At 40.5% G+C, this 24,969-nt stretch overlaps 1 protein-coding gene and 1 non-coding gene across 10 annotated transcripts in view; one reads left to right on the forward strand and one right to left on the reverse strand.

The window, feature by feature from the left end:
* trnaq-uug (transfer RNA glutamine (anticodon UUG)) lies at window positions 1-72 on the reverse strand. Its single transcript has one exon. It is a non-coding gene; the product is annotated as a tRNA-Gln (tRNA).
* Window positions 73-367: 295 nt separating this feature from the next.
* The window catches only part of LOC131136561 (vitamin D3 receptor A), a 59,381-nt gene continuing 34,779 nt past the window's right edge, over window positions 368-24,969 (forward strand). Inside the window, exons 1-5 of one of the 9 annotated variants that reach the window (XM_058083549.1) lie at window positions 368-436; window positions 2,166-2,226; window positions 11,597-11,645; window positions 14,899-15,059; window positions 19,175-19,309. In XM_058083549.1, coding sequence (XP_057939532.1) covers window positions 19,261-19,309 — 49 coding nt within the window. In that variant the 5' untranslated portion in view covers window positions 368-436; window positions 2,166-2,226; window positions 11,597-11,645; window positions 14,899-15,059; window positions 19,175-19,260. Of the gene's footprint in view, window positions 437-2,165; window positions 2,227-11,596; window positions 11,646-14,005; window positions 14,135-14,898; window positions 15,060-15,113; window positions 17,421-17,453; window positions 17,907-19,174; window positions 19,310-23,018; window positions 23,092-24,969 lie in introns of those variants that run through there. The other 8 variants (XM_058083555.1, XM_058083548.1, XM_058083558.1 and 5 more) reach the window with 8 other exon arrangements.

A 24,969-nucleotide genomic window follows, 5' to 3' on the forward strand; every position in this document is an offset into this window, starting at 1 on the left:
AGGTCCCACCGAGATTTGAACTCGGATCGCTGGATTCAAAGTCCAGAGTGCTAACCATTACACCATGGGACCAGGGGATGTCGCTCACAGCAATACAGTGGGTTTTTATACGTTACACAAAACGAGTCATCACTCAGTCAGGATTAAATTCAATGTCACTATATGTTAGCTGTATGTTAGCTATTTAGTATGGCAAGTACCGGGCGTATTCCCAAACAATTACCAAACCGAATCAAAACATATATCAAGAACAAAACCTGGTGTTTTATACTGTTAATAATGTGATTATTATTAACTAACCACCGAATTCATGATTTTTCCCACGATTTTTTAAGCTAACATTTCTTCATATTCCGCAGCCTACTCCACTTCCGCATTAGCAAACAAACAAACATGACCGCTTCCGGTATTCGACATAATTTAGACAACAATTCAGGTACTGTACTCCTTCTTTGTGATTTATTTTTAGTTTATTTGACTCGAACAAGCACACAGATCCACCCCAACAACATGAAAACAAAGGAAATGCAACGGCAAATTGAAAACGTTCAAACTGTAAAATATTTATGAATATACTCTTGGTGTCGCCACTTCCTGAATGTTCGTCGCTTGTTTTTAACTCAATAGTTTATGTTGCCTCACACGCACATGGGATTAAAACCCTTTAAAAAAGATTAACAGTAAATAAAAAGTGTTTAAAAAGAGTTGCGGGGGAGGGTACTGTGCTTGTGATAGCTTACTGCTACCGCTTGAAGGCAGCAGATAATCAACCATTAGTCCATTAGCGTAATGTCCAATATAAACAGACACGAATGTTTATACTGTCATACAGGTGTTTATGTAACATGTTATTATATTATTGTGGTTGTAGACTGGCTACTTAAACAGCTCAGTATGCTAATGTGCTATATTATTGTAGTACACTGACTGTATCAACTAATGTATGCATCAGCAGTTGCATTAAATCTCTTGTCTCTGTCTTCATCCATGCATGCATCCATAGCTTAAGAGCAAGGTGGCGTGAGGACATGTTAACCTGATGTCCCCCAGCTTAGTCTGTACCGGCAGCAGCTTAATGGCAACACACACACACAGTCCTGTCTTTGCAATCCCTAGCACAGTGAGTAAAAGACCCCTCCTACTTGACCTCCCCCCTAACTGCAGCTCCGTTTGACCCATTAATGAACATGGAGACTGGTCAATCAGTGATCGGACTTTGGGTGGACAGGAATGTGATTGGAATCAATACTAGAAATTGGTAAGCACACTGAGGGGAATTGATTTTGCTATGTTCAAATAGTCCCCGGGTTTTCTCCGGGTACTCCGGTTTTCCTCCCACATTCCAAAAACATGCTAGGTTAATTAGTGACTCCAAATTGTCCATAGGTATGAATGTGAGTGTGAATGGTTGTTTGTCTATATGTGCCCTGTGATTGGCTGGTGACCAGTCTCGGGTGTACCCCGCCTCTCCTCCGAAGACAGCTGGGATAGGCTCCAGCACCCCCTGCGACCCTTGTGAGGATAAGCGATAGAAAATGAATGAATGAATATTCCGCCGGCATCATAAAACCTTTGTTAATCTGCACCGGCGATGTTAGAATAACATTGCAAGTGCAAAAAAAAAGTTAACCACAGTTTTTTTTTTAATTTCCTGAAAGTTTGTGCTGAATTCCAAACTGTAGAAGCCGCCTCGCACACTTATCAAAAACATTTCAAAGTATAAAAAGTATCGGTAGTCATCACTAATGAATGATAATGTAAGATGAACAGATGGAATTTGAGTCATAGCTGCCCTGGAATAGCCTGACAGAAACTTGGCTGCCACCACCAAACATTCATACAACAGTGCGGGCAGCACCGGAGGCAAGGTGGGTGAAGTGTCTTGCTCAAGGACACAAGAACAGTAAGTCTACAATTAAAAATGTGGGCTTTGTACTCCGGTTTCCCCCCACACTCCAAATTGTCCATAGGTATGAATGTGAGTGTGAATGGTTATTTGTCTATATGTGCCCTGTGGTTGTACCCCGCCTCTCGCCCGAAGACAGCTGGGATAGGCTCCAGCACCCCGCGACCCTCGTGAGGAAAAGCGGTAGAAAATGAATGAATGAATGAAGTCTCACTATTGTGACCACTACATTGCATAATTATCACTTTCCATTTAACAGAAGATCCTTCATTTTTCCAATGATGGCATCTTCATCCTGGTTGCATCATTTGAGCGTCTGGGTAAGTTGTTGTCTTTTTCTTTTTGTACAATACTAATAAATGAGATGAGATGTTTGATAAAAGCTGAATAAAAACAACCCTGTGATTCTCAGGCAGTCTGATACAAAAGTGATAATGCATCTGTGTTGAATTATGAAGGACATTCATTTGTCATCAGGAGGTCATAGTCGATGTTATTAGACATAGCCATCAAAACAGGAGTGTTTATTTTTGCGGGCTGGCAGAAAATGTAACTTTTTGTTTCTTTTTCAGCAGTTTTTTGCTAGGTTTTGTTTTGCTGGAAGTCAGTACCGGTATATACATCTCTATCAGTCAGTGTGTATCCATATTTGTTAGGAATAACACTGATATGTGGGCGGCACGGTGGTCGAGTGGTTAGCGCGCAGACCTCACATCCCGTGCGTGGGTTTTCTCCGGTTTCCTCTCACAATCCAAAAACATGCTAGGTTAATTAGCGACTCCAAATTGTCCATATGTATGAATGTGAGTGTGAATGGTTGTTTGTCTATATGTGCCCTGTGATTGGCTGTCCACCAGTCCAGGGTGTACCTCTCGCCTCTCGCCCGAAGACAGCTGGGATAGGCTCCAGCACCCCCCACGACCCTCGTGAGGATAAGAGGTAGAAAATGAATGATTGACTGAATGCTGAAATAAAGTAAGGCTGCACAGTGGACAAGCGGTTAGCTTGCACGCCTCACAGCTAGGAGACCCGTGTTTAATTCCACCTTCGGCCATCTCTGTGTGAAGTTTGCATGTTCTCCCCGTGCATGCGTGGGTTTTCTCCGGGTACTCCGGTTTCCTCCCACATTCCAAAAAAACATGCTAGGTTAATTAGCGACTCCAAATTGTCCATAGGTATGAATGTGAGTGTGAATAGTTGTTTGTCTATATGTGCTCTGTGATTGGCTGGCCACCAGTCCAGGGTGTACCCCTCGCCTCTCGCCCGAAGACAGCTGGGATAGGCTCCAGCACCCCCGCGACCCTCATGAGGAAAAAGCGGTAGAAAATGAATGAATCAACACTGATATGTAACAATACTAATACTGTGCTATACTGTACTAAACTCACAATATATCCATATATATATGTCCAACTGTATCGGCCATTACAACTACAGGAAGTGCAAATGGTCCAAAAGTGGTGAAAGACAAAACTGTGACAATGTGGGAAGACAGGAGAACCAATTGCAGGAAGCCAGCAGCCTTGGTTTAGTCTGAAGAGGAAGCTAATATCTCATTATGGTGGAGAGACACAAACGTCTTATAATTTTGCAAAAGTAAAAATAGAAATACATCCTGTCCTGATTTATGACAGAACTTCTTTCAGCTCAAGAAATATTAGTTGAGTACCAAACTGTTTGATTTTTCATTCATGCTTAGCCAAACAAATTCCAAATCTGGCATCATTTCAACAATATTTTGGTTGGATTAAAATTTGTGAGACTTTCCCCCCAAATTATGATAATAATAATTGATTGGATTTATATAAGGCTGCACGGCGGATGAGTGGTTAGCGTGTAGACCTCACAGCTGGGAGACCCAAGTTCAATCCCACCTTCGGCCATCTCTGTGTGGAGTTTGCATGTTCTCCCCGTGCATGCGTGGGTTTTCTCCGGGTACTCCGGTTTCCTCCCACATTCCAAAAACATGCTAACATGCTAATGCTAATTGGCGACTCCAAATAGGTATGAATGTGAGTGTGAATGGTTGTTTGTCTATATGTGCCCTGTGGTTGGCTGGCCACCAGTCCAGGGTGTACCCCGCCTCTCGCCCGAAGACAGCTGGGATAGGCTCCAGCATTCACACACTGGTGGAGATAAGGTATATCTGTATTCCCAGCTGCCCTGTGGGAGACTGACATAAACCGTGTTGGCCAATTTGCACCAATGGCTGTTCCGACCACAACCAGGCATATATTTTTCCAGAGTGTGTTAGTTGAAGTTTTAAAATAAGCCCAAAATTGAGTATCATGTGATTGTGAAGCGATGAGCAAGCGCGTAATGGAATGATTCCATAAATAAGAAACCACCGAAGTGCACACCACTGGAGGAAAATTAAATGTGCGGTTTTGGCCAGGATCAATTACTAGTACTAATAATAATAATTTAGTGAGTTGCTACAGAGTTCACTTTGGGTAAATTCCTGTGTGTGCTGCTTCTTCTTGGTGACAACATTGTCTCTGCACACTCTGCCTGTTATTTGGACGAGTGTAAATTCAGACAAACTAAATCATAGCCAAATTTTCTCATCACACATGTTATTATTCTGCATTACATGTTTACACAGAGAATCTTATATGTCCTCCTAATTGCTTTTTTTACCCACAGATGGCCTTAAACATTTATTCACAGATTGTCTATGCTTGTTTCTTCATGCACACAAACAACTCCCTTTCGCCCCCTCCCATGAATGATTTAACCTTGGAATGTCAGGGAGCTTATTGCTTCACCTGAGGAGGCACAACACCACCATTGCTTCTAGCACGGGTAACTCTTTAAAAAATTTAAAATCAGAGTCGGATTTATTGCATAACAGCATACACAGATGGTGTAAGAACTCTTTGCTGGTGGGATGTAACAACGAGACGGCTCAAGTGGAATCTTTGAAGTTAAATTCACTTTTACTATTGACCAGCGGGGTGTCACGATACACCCGACTCACAAGACGGGATGATGTTTGACACTGGGTCCACGAGAACGGGATGAGTATAGATTTTATTCTGTAATGTTATGATTGTTCATTCCGCTTATCCTCACAAGTGTTGTGGGGGGTGCTGGAGCCTATCCCAACTGTTTTTGGACAAAAGGCGGGGTACACCCTGGACCGGTCGCCAGCCAATCACAGGGCACATATAGACAAACAACCATTCACACTCACATTCATACCTATGGACAATTTGGAGTCGCTAATTAACCTAGCATGTTTTTTGTTTTGGAATGTGTGAGGAAACCGTACCCGGAGTACCCGGAGAAAACCCACGCATGCACGGAGAGAACATGCAAACTCCACACAGAGATGATGGGATTGAACTCGGGTCTCCTAGCTGTGAGGCCTGCGCGCTAACCACTCAACCACAGTGTAGCCCTCGTCACAAACATCTGCCATGAAAACACCATGCAATGCTAATGTTGACTCATTGGCGAATAAAAAGAGAAATAATCAGTCACTGATATGCTGGAGCCTATCCCAGCTGTTTTCGGGCAAGAGGTACACGTTGGACTGGTCGCCAGCCAATCACAGGGCACATATAGACAAACATCCATTCACACTCACATTCATACCTATGGACAATTTGGAGTCGCCAATTAACCTAGCATGTTTTTGGAATGTGGGAGGAAACCGGAGTTAACCCACACGTGCACAAGGAGAACATGCAAACTCCACACAGAGATGGCAAAGGGTGGAATTGAACTCTGGTCTCCTAGCTGTGAGGCCTGCGCACTAACCACTCATATTAATGTAAAACACTAATCCCATAGTTCCACTAATCTGTGTAAAGTTGTGGAATTGGTATTTGTGGCATGCATTTTCTCACAGGCAATCAGCACTGTTTGTAAAACATATGCAGCATTTCTGGAAATGCTGGTTTTTCACCTGTATTAAAGAGCAGCATTTCTTTTGCAATGGAAGAAACAACACTTTCTGTGAACACACAATGCTGAACTACTCCATGCTCTGGATTGTCCACGGGTGAGTGTGAGTGGTTGTTTGTCTATATGTGCCCTGTGATTGGCTAGCGAACGGCCCGGAGTGTGCCCTGCCTGTCACCCGAAGTCGGCTGGGATAGGCTCCAGCATACCCGTGACCCTCGTCATGGATGGCTGGAGAGATTTTACTCAGGTCTGTATGTATGTATATATGTATTTATACATATATATTGTTTTCCCTTTACAGTTTATTGCCCCCTGGCTATGTCCACTGCTTTGTTTGACCTGTCTACTTTTTTGTTTGGATCTGGTTTGCATAAAAAAAATACAGTGGTGACCCAGACCATAGTGCCTTGGAGCCAGAGTTATACATAGAAAATTACACACTGGCCTTCCAATCTCCTTTGGCTGGAAAAGCTGCAACAACACACACACACACACACACACAGTGCACAGACATGCATACATGTGTGCATGTATTTCTATCATTGACATGATTAGACATTAATCATCATGCAAAATTACATTTTAATGATGTTACAACAGTAATATGTGTCCCTGTGAGCACCAAACCTGAGAAAAACTGATTCACTTCCATTATGGTCATTTCACTGACTTTCATAAGAAAGCAGGCTTTGCTCCACATTTTAAAATAAAGCATGGTGGACTGCAAACCTTACATCTGTAAACTATATACATGGCTGGGATAGGCTCCAGCACACCACCGCGACCCTAATGAGGATAAGTAGCATAGAAAAATGGATGGATGTCTAAAGAGGTCTAGTATGTAGAAGGTTGTAAACAGGTTTTCAATGAAAATATTTGATTCATAAATTAGAACTAAGGAAAATACATTTACCACATTCAGGTCTCGAACCAATTAACTGCAATAAATGAATTAAATAAATGAATTGCTCAATAGAGGGCGGTCGAGTGGTTCACAGCTAGGAGACCCGAGTTCAATTCCACCCTTGGCTATGTCTGTGTGGAGTTTGCATGTTCTCCCCGTGCATGCATGGGTTTTCCCCGGGTACTCCGGTTTCTTATATGTGCCCTGTGATTGGCTGGCGACCAGTCCAGGGTGTACCCCAAATTTCTGTGTTGGACTGACCAACACAACTCATTCATTCATTCATTTTCTACCGCTTTTCCTCATGTGGGTCGCGGGGGTGCTGGAGCCTATCCCAGCTGTCTTTGGGTTAGAGGCGGGGTACACCCTGGACTGGTTGGCAGCCAATCACAGGGCACATATAGACAAACAACCATTCACACTCACATTCATACCTATGGACAATTTGGAGTCCCCAATTAACCTAGCATGTTTTTTGGAATGTGATGAATGTAATGAGAACATGCAAACTCCACACAGAGATGGCTGAGGGTGGAATTGAACCCTGATCTCTTAGCTGTGAGGTCTGCGTGCTAACCGTTCGTCCGCTAATGCAGCCCCCAATACAACTCATTAGAATTAAAGTGACAGACACACAAAATCGTGTGTTCCCAGTCGGGGTTCCTAAAAGCACTAAATTCCAGTATCAAGGCAAGATTGATATGTCCATTCCACCCCCCCCCCCCCCCCCCCCCCCACTTAAAATGGCTAAAAAATCCTTTGATTCATACAAGACTAGAACCGGGCGGCACGGCGGTTGAGTGGTTAGCACGCAGACCTCACAGCTAGGAGACCAGGGTTCAATTCCACCCTTCACCCTCGGCCATCTCTGTGTGGCGTTTGCATGTTCTCCCCGTGCATGCGTGGGTTTTCTCCGGTTACTCCGGTTTCCTCCCACATTCCAAAAACATGCTAGGTTAATTGGCGACTCCAAATTGTCCATAGGTATGAATGTGAGTGTGAATGGTTGTTTGTCTACATGTGCCCTGTGATTGGCTGGCGGCCAGTGTACCCCGCCTCTCGCCCGAAGACAGCTGGGATAGGCTCCAGCACCCCCCGCGACCCTCGTGAGGAAAAGTGGCAGAAAATGAATGAATGAATGAATGAAGACTAGAACCAGCACTGTAAATACCTACTATATATACAGTGAAGAAAATAAGTATTTGAACACCCTGCTATTTTGCTATTTCTCCCACTTAGAAATCATGGAGGGGTCTGAAATTTTCATCGTAGGTGCATGTCCACTGTGAGAGAGATAAACTAAAAAGAAAAATCCAGAAATCACAATACATGATTTTTTAACAATTTATTTGTGTGATACAGCTGCAAATAAGTATTTGAACACCTGAGAAAATGAATGTTAATATTTGGTACAGTAGCCTTTGTTTGCTATTACAGAGGTCAAACGTTTCCTGTAGTTTTTCACCAGGTTTGCACACACTGCAGGAGGGATCTTGGCCCACTCCTCCACACAGATCTTCTCTAGATCAGTCAGGTTTCTGGGCTGTCGCTGAGAAACACGGAGTTTGAGCTCCCTCCAAAGATTTTCGATTGGGTTCAGGTCTGGAGACTGGCTGGGCCATGCTAGAACCTTGATATGCTTCTTACGGAGCCACTCCTTGGTTTTCCTGGCTGTGTGCTTCGGGTCGTTGTCGTGTTGGAAGACCCAGCCACGACCCATCTTCAATGCTCTGACAGAGGGAAGGAGGTTGTTCCCCAAAATCTCACAATACACGGCCCCAGTCATCCTCTCTTTAATGCAGTGCACTCGTCCTGTCCCATGTGCAGAAAAACACCCCCAAAGCATGATGCTACCACCCCCATGCTTCACAGTAGGGATGGTGTTCTTCGGATTGTACTCTTCATTCTTCTTCCTCCAAACACGCTTATTGGAATTATGACCAAAAAGTTCTATTTTGGTCTCATCTGACCATAAAACTTTCTCCCATGACTCCTCTGTATCATCCAAATGGTCATATGCAAACTTAAGACGGGCCTTGACATGTGCTGGTTTAAGCAGGGGAACCTTTCGTGCCATGCATGATTTCACATCATGACGTCTTAGTGTATTACCTACAGTAACCTTGGAAACGGTGGTCCCAGCTCTTTTCAGGTCATTGACCAAGTCCTGTCGTGTAGTTCTGGGCTGATTCCTCACCTTTCTTAGAATCATTGAGACCCCACGAGGTGATATCTTGCATGGGGCTCCACTCCGATTGAGATTGACCGTCATGTTTAGCTTCTTCCATTTTCTAATGATAGCTCCAACAGTGGACCTTTTTTCACCAAGCTGCTTGGTAATTGCTCCGTAGCCCTTTCCAGCCTTGTGGAGGTGTACAATTTTGTCTCTGGTGTCTTTGGACAGCTCTTTGGTCTTCGCCATGTTACAAGTTAAAGTCTTACTGATTGTATGGGGTGGACAGGTGTCTTTATGCAGCTAACGACCTCAAACAGGTGCATCTGATTCAGGATGATACATGGAGTGCAGGTGGACTTCTAATGGGCAGACTAACAGGTCTTTCAGGGTCAGAATTCTAGATGATACACAGGTGTTCAAATACTTATTTGCAGCTGTATCACACAAATAAATTGTTAAAAAATCATGCATTGTGATTTCTGGATTTTTCTTTTTAGTTTATCTCTCTCACAGTGGACATGCACCTACGATGAAAATTTCAGACCCCTCCATGATTTCTAAGTGGGAGAAATAGCAAAATAGCAGGGTGTTCAAATACTTATTTTCTTCACTGTATATAACCAAATCCATTTTGGGTAGGCCTATATTTGTTTATGCAAACCACATTTCAAAAACACCTTAGTAGGAAAAACAGGTTTAGCAACCTGCATCCAGTGTGCTCTTGGTTACAAAATGTGGTTTGTGCGGTATTTTGTAGAACAACAAGAAAAAGTCAATGGGAGGAAAGTCATTTCAAATGTATAATTTCATCCTTCAGTGAGATTGAATCAAAAGAAGACCAAAAAAAACCAACAAATTAAAAACAAATAGCGGACACTGTGGAAGAGAAACACACAGCAAACCTCTTTTTTTTTTTTTGTACAAACAGTATAACTCACTCTTCATGCTGAAGAGTGTCGCCTCCTGACTTGAACGTCTCATCCCTTGATCACTCCTGTCAGCTATCATGTCGGCATGAGAGGGGCGGAATAACGATGTTGTCTGTAGGCCTCCTAAGTGAAAACACTGGAGAATTTATCAGAAGTGATGCTGAGCTTGGGACAAGCCCACTGGGGCAAAGGTCAAAAGCAACATGAGGAAGAAAGGGGGTGGCGATTTTGGTGGGATGAGGAAAAGGGGTGGCGGTGGTTGGCCTGGAGTGTAAACAAGCAACGATTGAGAAAAAGGAAAGCACCATTGTCAATTTCACTCTGGTCATGTGACGTCTACCCAAGGAAACATCCATTAGAAAGAATGGAGCAGGAAAAGAGTACAAAAGGAGCGGATGGGGGGGTCCTGTTGTGCAACAACTTGACATTGATCAGTTGTCCAATGATGACTCCGCACTGCATTTTCTCTCATATCTTCCTCTCAATCAATACTCAACAGTAATGTATCCTTCATAGGTTTCAGTCCTTTGTATTGAGTTGTGGACTCCTATAGAGCAGCTACACACAATAACCAGCACAGAAAGCTTTCGAGTTCCTCCATAATCTGCACCTATTCAGCTGTTTTTTCTTTGTCTGTTTTTAATGTATTCCACCCAAGGCACTGCCTCCAGGCACGCCCACTCCACCGTCCAATGATGACTCCGCACTGCATTTTCTCTCATATCTTAATCTCAATCAATACTCAGGAGTAATGTATCCTTCACAGGTTTCAGTCCTTTGTATTGAGTTGTGGACTTCTATAGAGCAGTTACACACAATAACCAGCACAGAAAGCTTTCGAGTTCTTCCATAATCTGCACCTATTCAACTGTATTTTCTTTGTCTGTTTTTAATGTATTCCACCCACGACACCGCCTCCAGGCACGCCCACTCCACTGTCCAATGATGACTCCGCACTGCATTTTCTCTCATATCTTAATCTTCACTGTCTCCACATTCCACTGTTCTCAAATATCTTAATTTTAATTTTTCTGCACAAAATACGATGAAAAATAGATAAACAAATCAAGAATAAAGAAAATCAATCAATCAGTAATAAATAAATATAATAATAATAATAAAACGGCAAATAATAAAAACTTAAGAAACCACATATAGTTGGTGGGTAGACAAATTATTTTTTTCAGATTAAAATTAACAAAGCATTATTAGAGCCCTGTAGACATGACAAAACACGACTATAGTCACATTTATACTCTTTATTTACAACATATTGCGCAACTGCAGGGTCTTGAGACACATGCTAACTCGCAAACTAGCGAGATAGCGACCTAAACGGTAGCCTTCAAGTTATTTCCTTTAAACTGAAATAGCCAAAAACTTACCACTTCCACACGGGTAGGGAGGATAACTATTAACAGTTATTTAACCTTTAACATGAACATTAATCAAACGTAATAATTTTTTCTGGGTACATGATACCATACGGCATCCATATCAAACTTGCGCATTAAACTTTCATATCAAGGCGGGGGCCTCAAACTAGTGTCCTGCGGGCCACATTTGGCCCGCAGGCCACGTGTTTGAGACCCCTGCTCTACACACTCACATTACCCTCACTTCTGCGTTGGTGCTGTTTAGACTGAACAGTAAAAGGTGGAAAAAAAGAATCCAGGCAGTGTGGAAGACGCTAAACTAAGCCAAACATGTGTTCTGCTGTGCAATACTATGCGACTTACTGACCTCATGCTCTATTTTTTTTTCCACAGCTTGGACAAAACCGGAGTTGAATTCAAGACACAAGCGAGGAAAATCAAAGTAGGTGTGCGATATCCTCGTGTGTGTGGGCCTTAGCTGTGGAGAAAGTTTTTAGCCCCCGTCACTCCCCTCTCTCGCATTTTGATTGTAGCTGAGGAATCAGTGTAAGGACTGCATTCATCCAAGTAATGGTCCAGTCATGTGTGAGAGCGGGCGGACCATCGACGGGCCTGCATGCTTTGGACTGTTTGCTTTTCCAGCTGTTTCCACGACTCAAGGAGAGAGTGTTGTGTATGTGTGTGTTTGTTTATAGGGTTGTTAGTTCGGTAGTGTGGGGGTATTGAAGTGAGATGGGAGGGCTTCCAAATTCACAAAGAAACTTGTTTGCGCTTACTTTGAAGCGACGGGTTTCCTATTCTATTGGAGTTTATTTACACTTGCAGGATGAGAAGGATGTCGTCCTCTATTTGTGTATGCTTGTGTGCGCATGCTTCCCCCCCCTCACCCGCATAAACACGCCCATATGCCTGGGCTGCCCCCCCCCCCTCATATATATAGACTGATCCGCCTCTCAGACACAAAGCCACAAGGGATGGCCTAGATTCCAGCACATGAACACACAAGTAGGCTGCACAGACAAATCACGCAAGTTAACACTTGAGGGGATCACCATATAGTGATAGTGCACATAAGAGGTTGCCAAAGTGGGGTACGTGAATAAAAAGGATATACAATTAGTGCCTAACACTTAAAATTACGCCTACGGGATCACTGCAAGGATTTAGAAGAAAAACTTTGATAGAGCAAGGGAGTGTTGTTGGAACCAAAATGTGAGGGATGACTGTAAAAAAATTTTTTTTGTACAATCTGTGATATTAATACACTTTTGATAAAATAGGCTAGACGGCGGTGGTGTTAATGTAATAATAAGAATAATAATAACACATTTTATTTGTATAGCGCTTTTCAAAATACTCAAAGACACTAAAAACAAGTAAACAGAGTAAAAGCTACGTTAAAATACAACATTCCTTCGTTTATACACAGATAAAACATGAGTACACATTATATATTATATAAATTTTATAAATTTAAATATAAATTTTATATAAATTACAAATAACAAATAACAAATATATTATATATTTTTGTGTTTTAAAAATTATATATTATATAAATTTTATAAATTTAAATATACATTTTATATAAATAGCAAATAACAAATAACAAATAACAAATAACAAATAACAAATAACAAATAACAAATAACAAATAACAAATATATTATATTTTTGTGTTTAAAAATGCAAGTTGCGTACAGTCCCAATAATAACCTTGGCACATTCGTTCCATAGAACAACGGCATGAATGGAGTGAGTCCGTTTGTCAGTTCTACAGCTGCTTTGTCTTGGTGGGTGGAGGCGGGGCCGCTAGCATACACACAGAGTGCAGACAAGTTATATATTTTTTATATATTATATTATATATTTTATATATAATTATTTATTTTTAATGTACTTTAAATAATTATTTATTTAGATATTATATATTTTTTTGTTATATATTTTTTTCATTGTAGTTAATGTTTATAACTCGTCTTGACTTCATAAACTTCATCATGTGTATCGTTTTGTCACGTGAAGTGGGTGTCTTGTGATACCCCCAAGGTCAGATGATCGATGAAAGGATTTAAAAAAATATATGTGGCATCATCTGGGAAAAGTTATATATAAGTATAAACTTTTGCATAACTGTGGTGTATTCAAGGGCGGACAAACAAAGACTGAGATGTGTTTACTGCTGATTATTTTTTAGAAGAAATACTATTAAAAATGTAATAAAAAATCTCCAAATGTATGGGAATCCACTGTACTGTAAATGGGATGACAACACCTTGCCTATGCTATAGCTCAGACAATGGAAAATTGGTCCCCCGCATTTTGTGGCAGAGCCGGCGTTCATACAGAGTTGTCACCAACAGAGAGAGGGGATGCTGGAAGTTTCATATATTATGTATAGGTAAAGCCTAAATAATGTATTTTCTGCTATGCAGAGTTTCAAAACATTCAATGTTAACATTCAACATTAAGATTCAAAATTTTGACTCAATTGCACACATATTTTATATGCAATTTAAATGAATAAAAATACTATCAATATATTGTGTGCATTACTCGGATTAAATCATTTGTATTATTATTATTATTACTGTTATTATTATTATTGTTATTATTAATAGTATGTCTTTTTGTGTCTCACACTGTCTCCCCGGATCCTGGTGGTCTGTGACGTCACGACACACCCCTATATGGTAGGGTGGACAGCTGGCGACACACCTAGATTGAACAGTCCCTCGACCAATGGGAAAAGCGATAGCGCCAGAGTGGCGAGTCTTGATTGGACGCCAAGGGATTATAGATATGTATAGATATGTCTTGTGGCTAAACGGAAGGGGGCGGGGCATTTTTTCTAAGTCAGAGAGGCGCTTGTCCATTTACATTGATACGTGCAAGAAGACTGGATTAATGTTATTTTTCTTATGGACAAATGTAAGTTCTTTGCACTCGTTTATGTGTCGTTTGCAGCTGTTGGTGTTTTTTTTTGTCCTCGGTTGTCGGTTGACGTATTTCTCCATCTTCTTTCGATTCTGTTGAGAATGACTTTAAGTAGCTTTAGCAAAAGAAAGTATGCTAGCTAGGTGTTATTATTCTTGCTATATGTTTGACGGAACAGAAACTATGCAACGCGGTAAATTCACGCACACATGTCCGTGAAAAAGGTGTCCGTTTGACTGCCCACTCGAGATGGTTACGTGTGTGACACTGTGGATTGCTAGCTCCCTTGTAATGGCTAGTTAGTTCGACACACACACACACACACACACTTACATATATATACACACACACACACACCACGCACGCGCGCCAAACTCCGTTTAGAAAAACGCAACTTTTTTGCAAACCACCGCTTATTTTGTCCCGTAGTGGGACATCTAATACTACTTCTTCTGACCGCCGAAGATGCACTTTTGATGCAGTTTTTGGACCGCCACGTTGCGTGATTGTTATTATGTCAAAGGTGAAGTGTTGCGTCATGTGCAACTTGTTTGCCTAGTATGCCCCCCACCCCAAAAAGACTATCCTTTCCATTGTGGGTGCTATAGTTTTTTTTAATGGTTACATTGACTAAATGACGCGTTCGCGTACATGCCAGAACCTACTACCAACCTTCCTTGTTTCTCCTCCCATTTGAATGACCGTTACTCTGCCTAATTCACTCCCCCCTTTTTTCCTCCCTTCTCTCTTGTTGACAGTTTATACCGGGAGAAAGTTTTTAACCGGGGAGGATTTCTTAAGCCTGCCTCGGAGAATTTGCCCATTTTGGCTGCAACGTTTTTTTTTGCCTTCCCCCACCACCCATCCCTCCTTCCTTCTGCGACTACTGCACAAAGTGAACGTTGATATGCCACATCAGGTAAGATGGAATTGCACTAAACACACGTTTGGCGTAGCAGCATGCTACTATGGAGCACATGGTGTGTATGTACTGTACATCATCATGCAGAACCTCCCCTCTCTCTCTCCGTCTTTGTTTCTTTCCCACCCTGTAAAGCGCCCTTAAGGCAACACCGCAAGGGAGACAGCCCTTGTGATATTTCGCATTGCAGATTGCACACTTTCCAGCTCTCACTGGGGCCTGTAATGTTTTTTTTTCACGCTCAGTGTTATTGTTTTTGTATGTATGTGAGGCAGCTGCCGCTTCCCTCCACATTCCACGTGTGTGTGTGTGTGTGTGTGTCTAGTAGAAAATGAAGAACCACAACAAGCATTGGATTAGCGTGCATTTGTGATTTTAGAAGAGTTGCTGTCATTGCATAGGAAAGACAAAGGAACATAGTGTATTTCTATGGATATGAGTGCAGCAGGATTGAGACAATTCTCTCTATACATGGTTCGGATATATGATATGAAGCCTAATTTCTTTATATGTCTCTTTCTTGTAGAGTATAATAATAGAATATATTTTTTTAGCCTTTACTGGCCATGTAATGGGAGGCAATTCAAGTTCTTCAGCAGGAAAATGGACAATAACAGCACAGCAGAATACAGAAGCATGAGTTAGTATTTATATTTACAGTAAAAATCATCAATATTAGTGAGCAGGATTACTGTTGATAACCTTGCAAGGCATTTTTTCTAGGGACACATTCATGAAAAAAAACTGCCATATTGGATTGGATATATTGCAGTTTGGTGTTGGTCCAAATGACAGTTGTTTGGCTTTGGTTCTGGTCTGTGTCATTTTAACTTAGATGTGTTTTTTGTGCGCCCAAAAATGCATTCATTCATTAAGGTAATGGGAGAAGAAATTGTCTGGTACAGGGTGAAACAGTTTGTTGTTGTTGTTGTTTCATTTATGGACAGTGTGCACTTTACATTATTCATATAGACTTGATGTTTATTCATATTGTGCTTTTTAGTAAAATTGTAACATTTTTCATACAAGTGTAAATATTTTTGGGGTCATGAACGCATACAGTATTTATTTTCCCTTTTCTGGGCATTATAACAAGAGAAAACAAGTTAGTATGAGCTAGCTAACAATGCACGTAACTGGGATGTACCTATTTCGACTATGAAGCCCTCTCAAAAAAAAACTATAACAATGATAACATGTAATACTTAGAGTATCTTGTCATATTTTGATTATTTAAAGCATTACCAGAACTTATTTCCTAAATTTAGCTATTATTTCCGTCAATAACAGCAACATAAAAACAACAATGAAACTTGTATTGTCCGCTCTCATTGGGATGGCTGTGTCTTCCAGCAAGTCTTCCAACATGTATGCTCCAGTCATCAGGTAAAAAAATGCTGACATGCAAACGAGCATCTTCTTGAGTGTTTGTAGCGAAATTGGTGTTCCGTTTCCGTCTTCCACATGGACTGGACAGGAATTGGACGGTGGTTTTCCAGTGTTCTCCTCTCCCATTGGCTTTAGAGCTTCCACTGTGCAACATGAATGTTCTCGGTTCATGCTATTATAATGCAATGGTGCTGTTGCCGTGCCTTATGTTTATATTATTATTATTATATTCTAATCTCCACTGAAGTACATTAAGTTTTGTCACCTCACTGTAGTGTCCTATAATGGTTCCTCGTACACACTTATTACCTCAATGGAGGAATAGAAGAGCATGTGTGTATGTTTTTTTGTGTCTTCTAATGAGGTGCTTTGCAGTGCATTTTGTTGCTCTATTAGGCTTTTGGACTTAGCGTAGTTACAGACAAGTTGTAAAATGATAACAGATGCATGTGGGGCCTCACAGTGCAGCGCGCTGTTTTTGATATGTAAGCGAATTCCCGACAATGTGTAGCGCACGTGTGCACCAGTACTGTACCTACAGGACATAACAAAGACAACGCTCGTCGCTCACTGTGTTTCTTGTTTACACAATATCGTGTCATGACAATACAGATGTGATATCTGTGCTTGTTGATTAGCCTCGTCTCTGACTTAATGCAGATGCAGTGATAGATTTGTGTGTGTGTGCGTGAAAGAGAGAGAGACTGATTGATGACACCGCTGTTTGTCAAGCCGACGTGACAGGATTCAAAGGTTGTTTCAGAAGTCTATTGACGTGAATCGGTGATTTATTCAGATTTAGCTTAGCGAGAGGGTGAGCTTGTTGAGGCTGTGCCCTAAATAAGCACCGTTATCCAGGCAAAAGATTGATTAACATTGGTTTAGTTTGGGCTGTCATGTTATCCATATCCTTTACAAGCTAATGTTCAAGCCTTGACTTGTGTTTTGCTGCTTTAATGGAGTCTTACGGTTAGTGACAATTTTTTTAATGCTGTTTTAAATGTAAATATATGTCCCGAGAGCAGGAGTGCTCACATTTTGTCAGCCTGTAAGCTACTTCTAAAATGAACAAGGCCTAAACATCTGCCTCCTACGATAAACACAGAGAATATATTTATATGCTGTATGTACAGTATATATTTAGTATAATTAATTAACATTGTACGCATTATTTGTGTAAAAGTTACACATTTAGTTAGACCGACAAGTATTTTTGTAATAAGAAACATACGTTTTTAGTCATAAGTAAGTTAAGTAACAACCAAAAAAATGTACTGTATGTACATTCTTACAACAGTGATAATGATACTGTTCAATTTATATACCGAATTTTTGGACTATAAGTTGCACAAGGCCAAAAAAGGCAGTTGTTAAGATGTTGTTGTGGGTCTTTTGTGACCTCTAGGATGAGGCTTCTCTCTGCTCTTGGTCGTTTTGGATGGCCGGCCACCCCTGGTAAGGTACCCCACTGTTCCATGTTTTCACCATTTGTGGTTTACTGGTGCCCTAAGCTTTAGAAATGTTTTTCTAACCTTTTCCAGACTAATAGATTATGTTGCTGGCCTCTATATTCATGAATTAAGGCTAGATTTTAGTTAACATTTTACGCATTATTTGTGTAAAAGTTATAGGTACACATTTAGTTAGACCTACAAGTATTTTTTTTGGTGTAAGAAGAAACATACATTTTTAGTCATAAGTAAGTTAAGTAACAACAAAAAAAATGTACTGTATGTACATTCTTACAACAGTGATAATGATACTGTTCAATTTATATACCGAATTTTTGGACTATAAGTCGCACAAGGCCAAAAAAGCATAATTAGGCCGAAAAAACATACATAGGACGCACTGGAGTATAAGTCGTATTTTTTGCGGTTAATTTATTTTTACAAACCACTTGACCAAAACAGACATTACATCATCTTGGAAGGCAAGTTCTAACAATAATAAAAGAATAGAGAACAGGCTGAATAGGTGTAAGATATGCTAACACAATGGTTATTTAGCTACACAAAAAATAAACATGAACGGAAAAGGTGTCCATTGTTTATGTAACATAAACAGTTTTTTTCATTTATAAGTTGCTCTGGAGTATGAGTCGCAGGAACAGCCAACCTATGAAAAAAAAAGTGCGACTTATAGCTCGGAAAATACAGTAAATGTGTGTCTAAAAAAAAAAACAGCCCTAAATATTGGTGGGCGAATGCTTGACATGGAATCGACTTCTGGTGGTGAGTGGTAAACGACCGTAATCCCTCCTTTAAGGTTATGCTACAACATGTCAATAATTTTGACTCGGCTACTGCAAAGTCTTCAATTTGTTTTTCTTCAGCCATTCAGAGATGGACTTGCTTGTGTGTTTTGGATCATTGTCCTGCTGCAGAAACCAAGTTTGTTTCAGCCTGATGTCACAAACAGATGGCCGGACATTCTCCGTCAAGATTATTATGGTAGACAGCAGAAGTTTTCGAGCTCCTGAAGCAGCAAAACAGCCCCAGACCATTATACTACCACCACCATATTTTACGGTTGCCATGATGTTATTTTCTTCTAAAATGCAGCAATGTAATGGGACACACACCTTCCAAAAGGTTCAACCTTTGTTTTGTCAGACCACAGAATATTTTCCCAAAGGTCTTGTGGATCATCAAGATGTTTTATGGCAAAATTGACACTAGCTTTAATGTATTTTTTATTATCTTGTTTTTTTTTTTTGCCAGTGTCTTTCTGACGGTGGAATCATGAACGCTGACCTTAACCGAGGCAGTTGTTAAGATGTTGTTGTGGGTCTTTTGTGACTTCTTGAATGAGTCTTCTCTGCGCTCTTGGTCGTTTTGGATGGCCGGCCACCACTGGTAATGTTCCCCACTGTTCCATGTTTTCACCATTTGTGGTTTACTAGAGCCCAAAGCTTTAGAAATATCTTTCTAACCTTTTCCAGACTGATAGATTATGTTGCTGGCCTCTAAATTCACAAATTCATTGTTGTGAGACCCCTGAGATTTGAGAAATTGTTACCGCATCCATTGACATCCAATCGCCTTCATCTTGCTGTGAAAACACCAAACAATGAAATAGAGACGCTCAAAGGAGTAAAATGAAATAAAATAAAATAAAAGGAAACCCTTTTTTTTTTGTTGCTATTACCTGTGGTTTCTGGAGCAGAACAAAAACCACACAGCGGAAACATTACGGTGGCTATCGACTTTCTCGAAGGTAAAAGAGGAAGTGGTCAGATGGTAAAACGAGAGACCACTGGAACAACTGCGGTTGCAAATGAAGCTCAACTATTGCATACAGATACGGCTATTTGTAGAACCGGCACTAAACATCACAAAAAACAACACAAGATTGAATTTTAGCTGTAGACAATTACTGGTCGTTGTGCTACACAACAGATTGTAAAACCTCATTTTAACTTGAATTTCCGCTTCATTGTATCAAGATGACATGCTCGATTGGGAAGTCGGTTCACACAAGTAATTTATAAAGTCTTTTCAATGACGAGGCCATGTTTTGCAAAGAATAAATCACCAAAGGAAGTTTGGAAAACTCATATTATTTTAATACTGCTTTATTGTATTCACATGTGACTGCTAAATCCTTTATGAACAGGCTCTAATGGGTTCCTTATGGGATGTTCTTTGTGCAGTCACGATGTAAACGTAGCAGCGGTGGGATTAGGTCTGGTTTCAAACACCACCGCCATAAGGGGCTTGGAGGGATCGGCTGAAATCACGGCTCACCTAACCGTTTAAGTATAGAGGCCCTTTTGGATACTTCAGGTTCAACAGTGAACAATGCTAATGAGTTAACTTTAGCCGAAAGGCTTCAGTTTGGTGCACCGTTCCCACGAGGCCATGGATGCTTTCACCACAAAAACCTCAGAAGCTCAATTTCACGCTCAATATTTTTTTTTTTATTAAATTTTAATGCCTCTCTCTAGAAATATTTTGTTATCTGGAATGAATATATTCACATATGATACAACAATGGTAATACTGAAGTAACAATGCATTTCTATTGATTATGCATTCTGTGCTTTGAATAATCACGCCATGTCCATGTATGTGATTGATTTCTCATTATCGCAGGTGCAGCAAAGTGCAGCCACTTTCGTTTTTTCGAATGTTTATTAGCTTCCTTTTTATTTCTCAGAATAACATTGAACACACACACCCACTATTGTTTTAAAATGGCCATTAAGGCTCAACGAAGCCAGAGATCAAGAGATTAAAATCATTAGCATTTGCAAAGGAAGAGCAAAGAAAATAATATTAACGATATAGTGGGTTTTGATGTCATGCTTTAAGTAAATATAAAAAAAATGTTCTTAATATCGATATGTATTTCGGGATCTTTTATTTGAGAGCCACCCACTAAGAGAGTGGACAGGCATGTTTTCTTTTATGGACTTGCCACAGTGTTTCTTATTCGCACTTGCATGTTATCACGTTGTTCTACACACTTCTGCAGTATGTCTCTTGACCTTATAAAGCAGCACACTCTGGTGTCGGTCTCCTTAAAATAAAACCTGAACTATTAACATCATGTGCTTGTTTGTATCTATGTTTGGTTCATGTATATGAGACAAATTTTGGCCAACTTCAACTTTGTGCAACATCTGTGTGAAAAGTTGACACAAACTGGTGAAATGCTGCACTTTTCAGGTATTCAGTAATCGAGATTACCGTGTTGTTCCTATTAAATAATGTCTGCGATTGTGTATTTTAAGTGTTGTCCAAAACCGGCGCACAGTTTGCCTGGTTGTGAAGGATAGGGGTGACGTTGGTTATATGTTAGTTTATAATAGTTGGCCCACAAACTCCATGTGCAAATAGTTCTAACACAGGCAAACATCTTTCATCAAGAGATGTTCTGATTCAAAATAAATTTAGTTATTTTGCCATCAAAATCTTATTTTTCCTGTGTTGTTTTTGTTGTTTCATAGAAGTAAACAATTGTTCAGATGTTGGATATGTCACAAAGACAAAAAATGGTCAATTTTCTCCTCAGGAGTTTCTCCTACGAGCCAGTTGGGAGGCAAGTTTGAGCCACTGCACGCCACTAGGCACCTTATTGGTGACACTAGGCGCCACAGCAAATTGCATTGGTGTGAACTGGCGCCGGCCCAGTGGACTCCTAGCATTATTTCCGCAACTTGGCTCGCACCATTACATTCCAGTGGATTCCAATAGGTGGATTGTTTGTGACATTTGGTTCCACTTGGTGGAGACTTGCATCAAGCAATTAGCGCAACAAAGATTTTAAACATTTTGAAATTTTTTTGCCACCACCACGAGCCAGTTGGAAAAGCAGGTTGAGCCACTGCACGCCACTTGGCACCTTATTGGTGACACTAGGCTCCACTGCAAATTGCATTGGTGCGAACTGGCGCCGGCCCGGTGGACTCCTAGCATTATTTCCGCAACTTGGCTCGCACCATTACATTCCAGTGGATTCCAATAGGTGGATTGTTTGTGACATTTGGTTCCACTTGGTGGACACTTGCATCAAGCAATTAGCGCAACAAAGATTTTAAACATTTTGCATTTTTGTTTTGCCGCCACCACGAGTCAGTTGGGAAGCAGGTTGAGCCACTGCACGCCACCAGGCACCTTATCGGTGACACTAGGCGCCACAGCAAATTGCATTGGCACAAACTGGCACCAACTGGCACCGGCCCAGTGGACTCCTAGCATCATTGCCGCAACTTGGCTCACACCATTACATTCCAGTGGATTCCAATAGGTGGATTGTTTGTGACATTTGGTGCCACTTGGTGGACACTTGCATCAAGCAAGTAGCGCAACAAAGATTTTAAACATTTTGAAATTTTCTTGCCGCCAAACTCAATTTTTGCCGCCACCACGAGCCAATTGGGAGGCAGTTTGAGCCACTGCATGCCACTAGGCACCTTATTGGTGACACTAGGCGCCACAGCAAATTGCATTGGCGTGAACTGGAACCAACTGGCGCCAGCACAGTGGACTCTTAGCATAAACTGGGACTGTGAAAAACGGATAAAAAAAACATTTTTTTTTTAAATCCGACTATTTTAGTCCATGGAAGCATAGTCAGTGATCCACAACACTAAAGACTGTGTTTACCTGTGTGATATTATTCAGCCGGAGAGGCCTGATGGTCTGGAAAGTAGTGAAGAAGTCAAGAACACAGCACCCACAGGTTACATTCTAAGATGTTTAGCATAGTCTGATGTAAAAAAAAAAATGACCATGTTTTTTTGATTGGCAGCTTTGAATCATACTTGGCTTTCCCGTGTTGACGTGACATGACCTGTGTGTGTATTTGTTGCAAGTGTGTGATTTTTCTGGATCATTAAAAAATAATTGACAAGAAAATTTTTGTCACCCTCACAAAACGTGGTCGTGTTTTTGCCAGTCTGGGTTTATTACTCTTCTTCTGCATGCCAGCAAGATTACGTAAAAACGTTAAGATTTTTCACTGAACTTAGTTGAAGGTGTAGTTAATGAGCCCGGGACGAGACTATTAAATTTTAAGGCACAGTGAAAATAAAATACATGTTTTTTTTTTGTTTTTCAGCAAAATGTTCCTCCAAGCATCCATGGAGGCCTGCAGTAAAAGTTGTCAGTTGACAGTCAACATAAACTTTGAGGTAGAAATGTAGAATATAGAATGTAGAATAGAGTTGTCATGTTGTCACGGTTCATTGCACATGGGTTGGTCTCTGCAAAAGTGGACCAAATACACATTACGCAATATCCCCCCTGGGTGTCTGAATAAATTGAGCATTGGTTTTGGAGGTGTTTGGAGGTGTTTTTTGTGTTTTTGATTTTTTTTCAGCACTTTTAAGTCAGTCATATATATTGTAAATGCTTAAGTCATTCTGAATGGAAACATGACTTCATCATTTTCCTCTACATGGTATTTGGCACCGGAAAGGTTCGGTATGCATCTGCCAGTACTTGTGTTGAGCAGTAGTAAAGATTAATCCTACAATCCAATCCGGGATAGTCCCCCCCCACCCAGCCCGCCCCACAAGCCGCGTAATATGGGGGGGCTCCTTAAAACGTCTAGACTGCCAAGTATGTGAGTGTAACTCTATACACTAACACCGTTCACCCACCAATCCAAACATACGTGCTGCTTTTTAAAAAAAAAAAAAATTTATTACACAAACCACTTCCATCTTCAAGCATCAAAACCTTAATTTTAACGCTTGACAATGGCATAAAAAAATAATTGAAATACAATATAACAGTATAAAAATGAACACTAGCTCACTAGCTTCAACAATAGCTGAACACTTAGGGATAGGATTCTAATTTAGACAGGTGCCAATGAACTACTGAGATGCAACAATGATTGAACAGTTGATCGTCTACTATATGATATACACTACCGCTCAAAAATTTGGGATCACTTGGAAATTCTTTTAGCCAGTTTGAGATATTTTTTTTTTGCAATCCTGCCATGAAGTCCTGAAGTCGCCGCTTTTTTTTTGATACTTTTTTTTTTGATATTTTTTGATACTGACACTGGTGTTTGACAGGTACTATTTAGTACAACTACCAGATGACGACCTGTGAGGCGTCTTTGTATTAAACTACACACTCTCAGATATTTGTCTTCTTCCACAGATGTGCATAGTTTTTCTGTCCTTGTTAAACCCAGTTTGTGCTGCTCTCTGATGGGAGTAGTTAACAGCATGGTAAGAGATTTTAGTTTAGATTTTTAGATGGGTTTTCCAATAATTTATTAGCCTTATAAAATTATGAACTCGGATTAGCAGCCATACCAAGAGATTGATGCAGAGGACTGACAGTTGTTGATAGTTGGCCTCTATGCAAAAACGTAGATCATTCTTTGAAAATCATCTGATTCATTTTAATTGTTTGTGAAATGGATAAAAATGTTTGTGAAATGGGAAAAAAATTTTGCGAAATGCATGAAAATGTTTTTTTTTTTTGGAAAACAAAGAGAGGCAAAAACGTAGATTGTTCTTGGAAAATCATCTGATTCATTTTAATTGTTTGTGAAATGGATAAAAATGTTTGTGAAATGCATGAAAATTTGTTTTTTCCTTTGGAAAACAAAGATATTTGCAAGTGATCCCAAACTTTTGAGCAGTAGTGTATTTACCTGAAATGGCTGATCCCAACAACCAGTGATCTTGAACATTATCGGGGTGCCTAAGCCTTTTCTTACTACTGTAAATGTGATAAAAATCTCCATTCATCCATTTTCTATGCAGCTTAACCTCACTAATGTCGCGGACAAACAATTATTCACACTCACATTCATAACTATGGACAATTTGGATGTGCCAATTAATGTTGTTATTAAAAAGTTGGGTTTTAAATAGAGAGAGGGTGTCTGCCACCAGGATTTGAGTCAGGGACATGGTGCCATTGCAGAGGAGTCACATAACTACTATTCTGGTTCTATGTTCCAGTTCTAGTCCTACAGTTGTGTCCACAGTAAGACTTACTTTTCTATAGTAATTATTGTGTATATACTGTAATTAATGTGT

The sequence above is a fragment of the Doryrhamphus excisus genome, chromosome 10 (genome assembly GCF_030265055.1).
Source record: "Doryrhamphus excisus isolate RoL2022-K1 chromosome 10, RoL_Dexc_1.0, whole genome shotgun sequence".
In the NCBI taxonomy this organism is placed as follows: Eukaryota; Metazoa; Chordata; class Actinopteri; order Syngnathiformes; family Syngnathidae; genus Doryrhamphus; species Doryrhamphus excisus.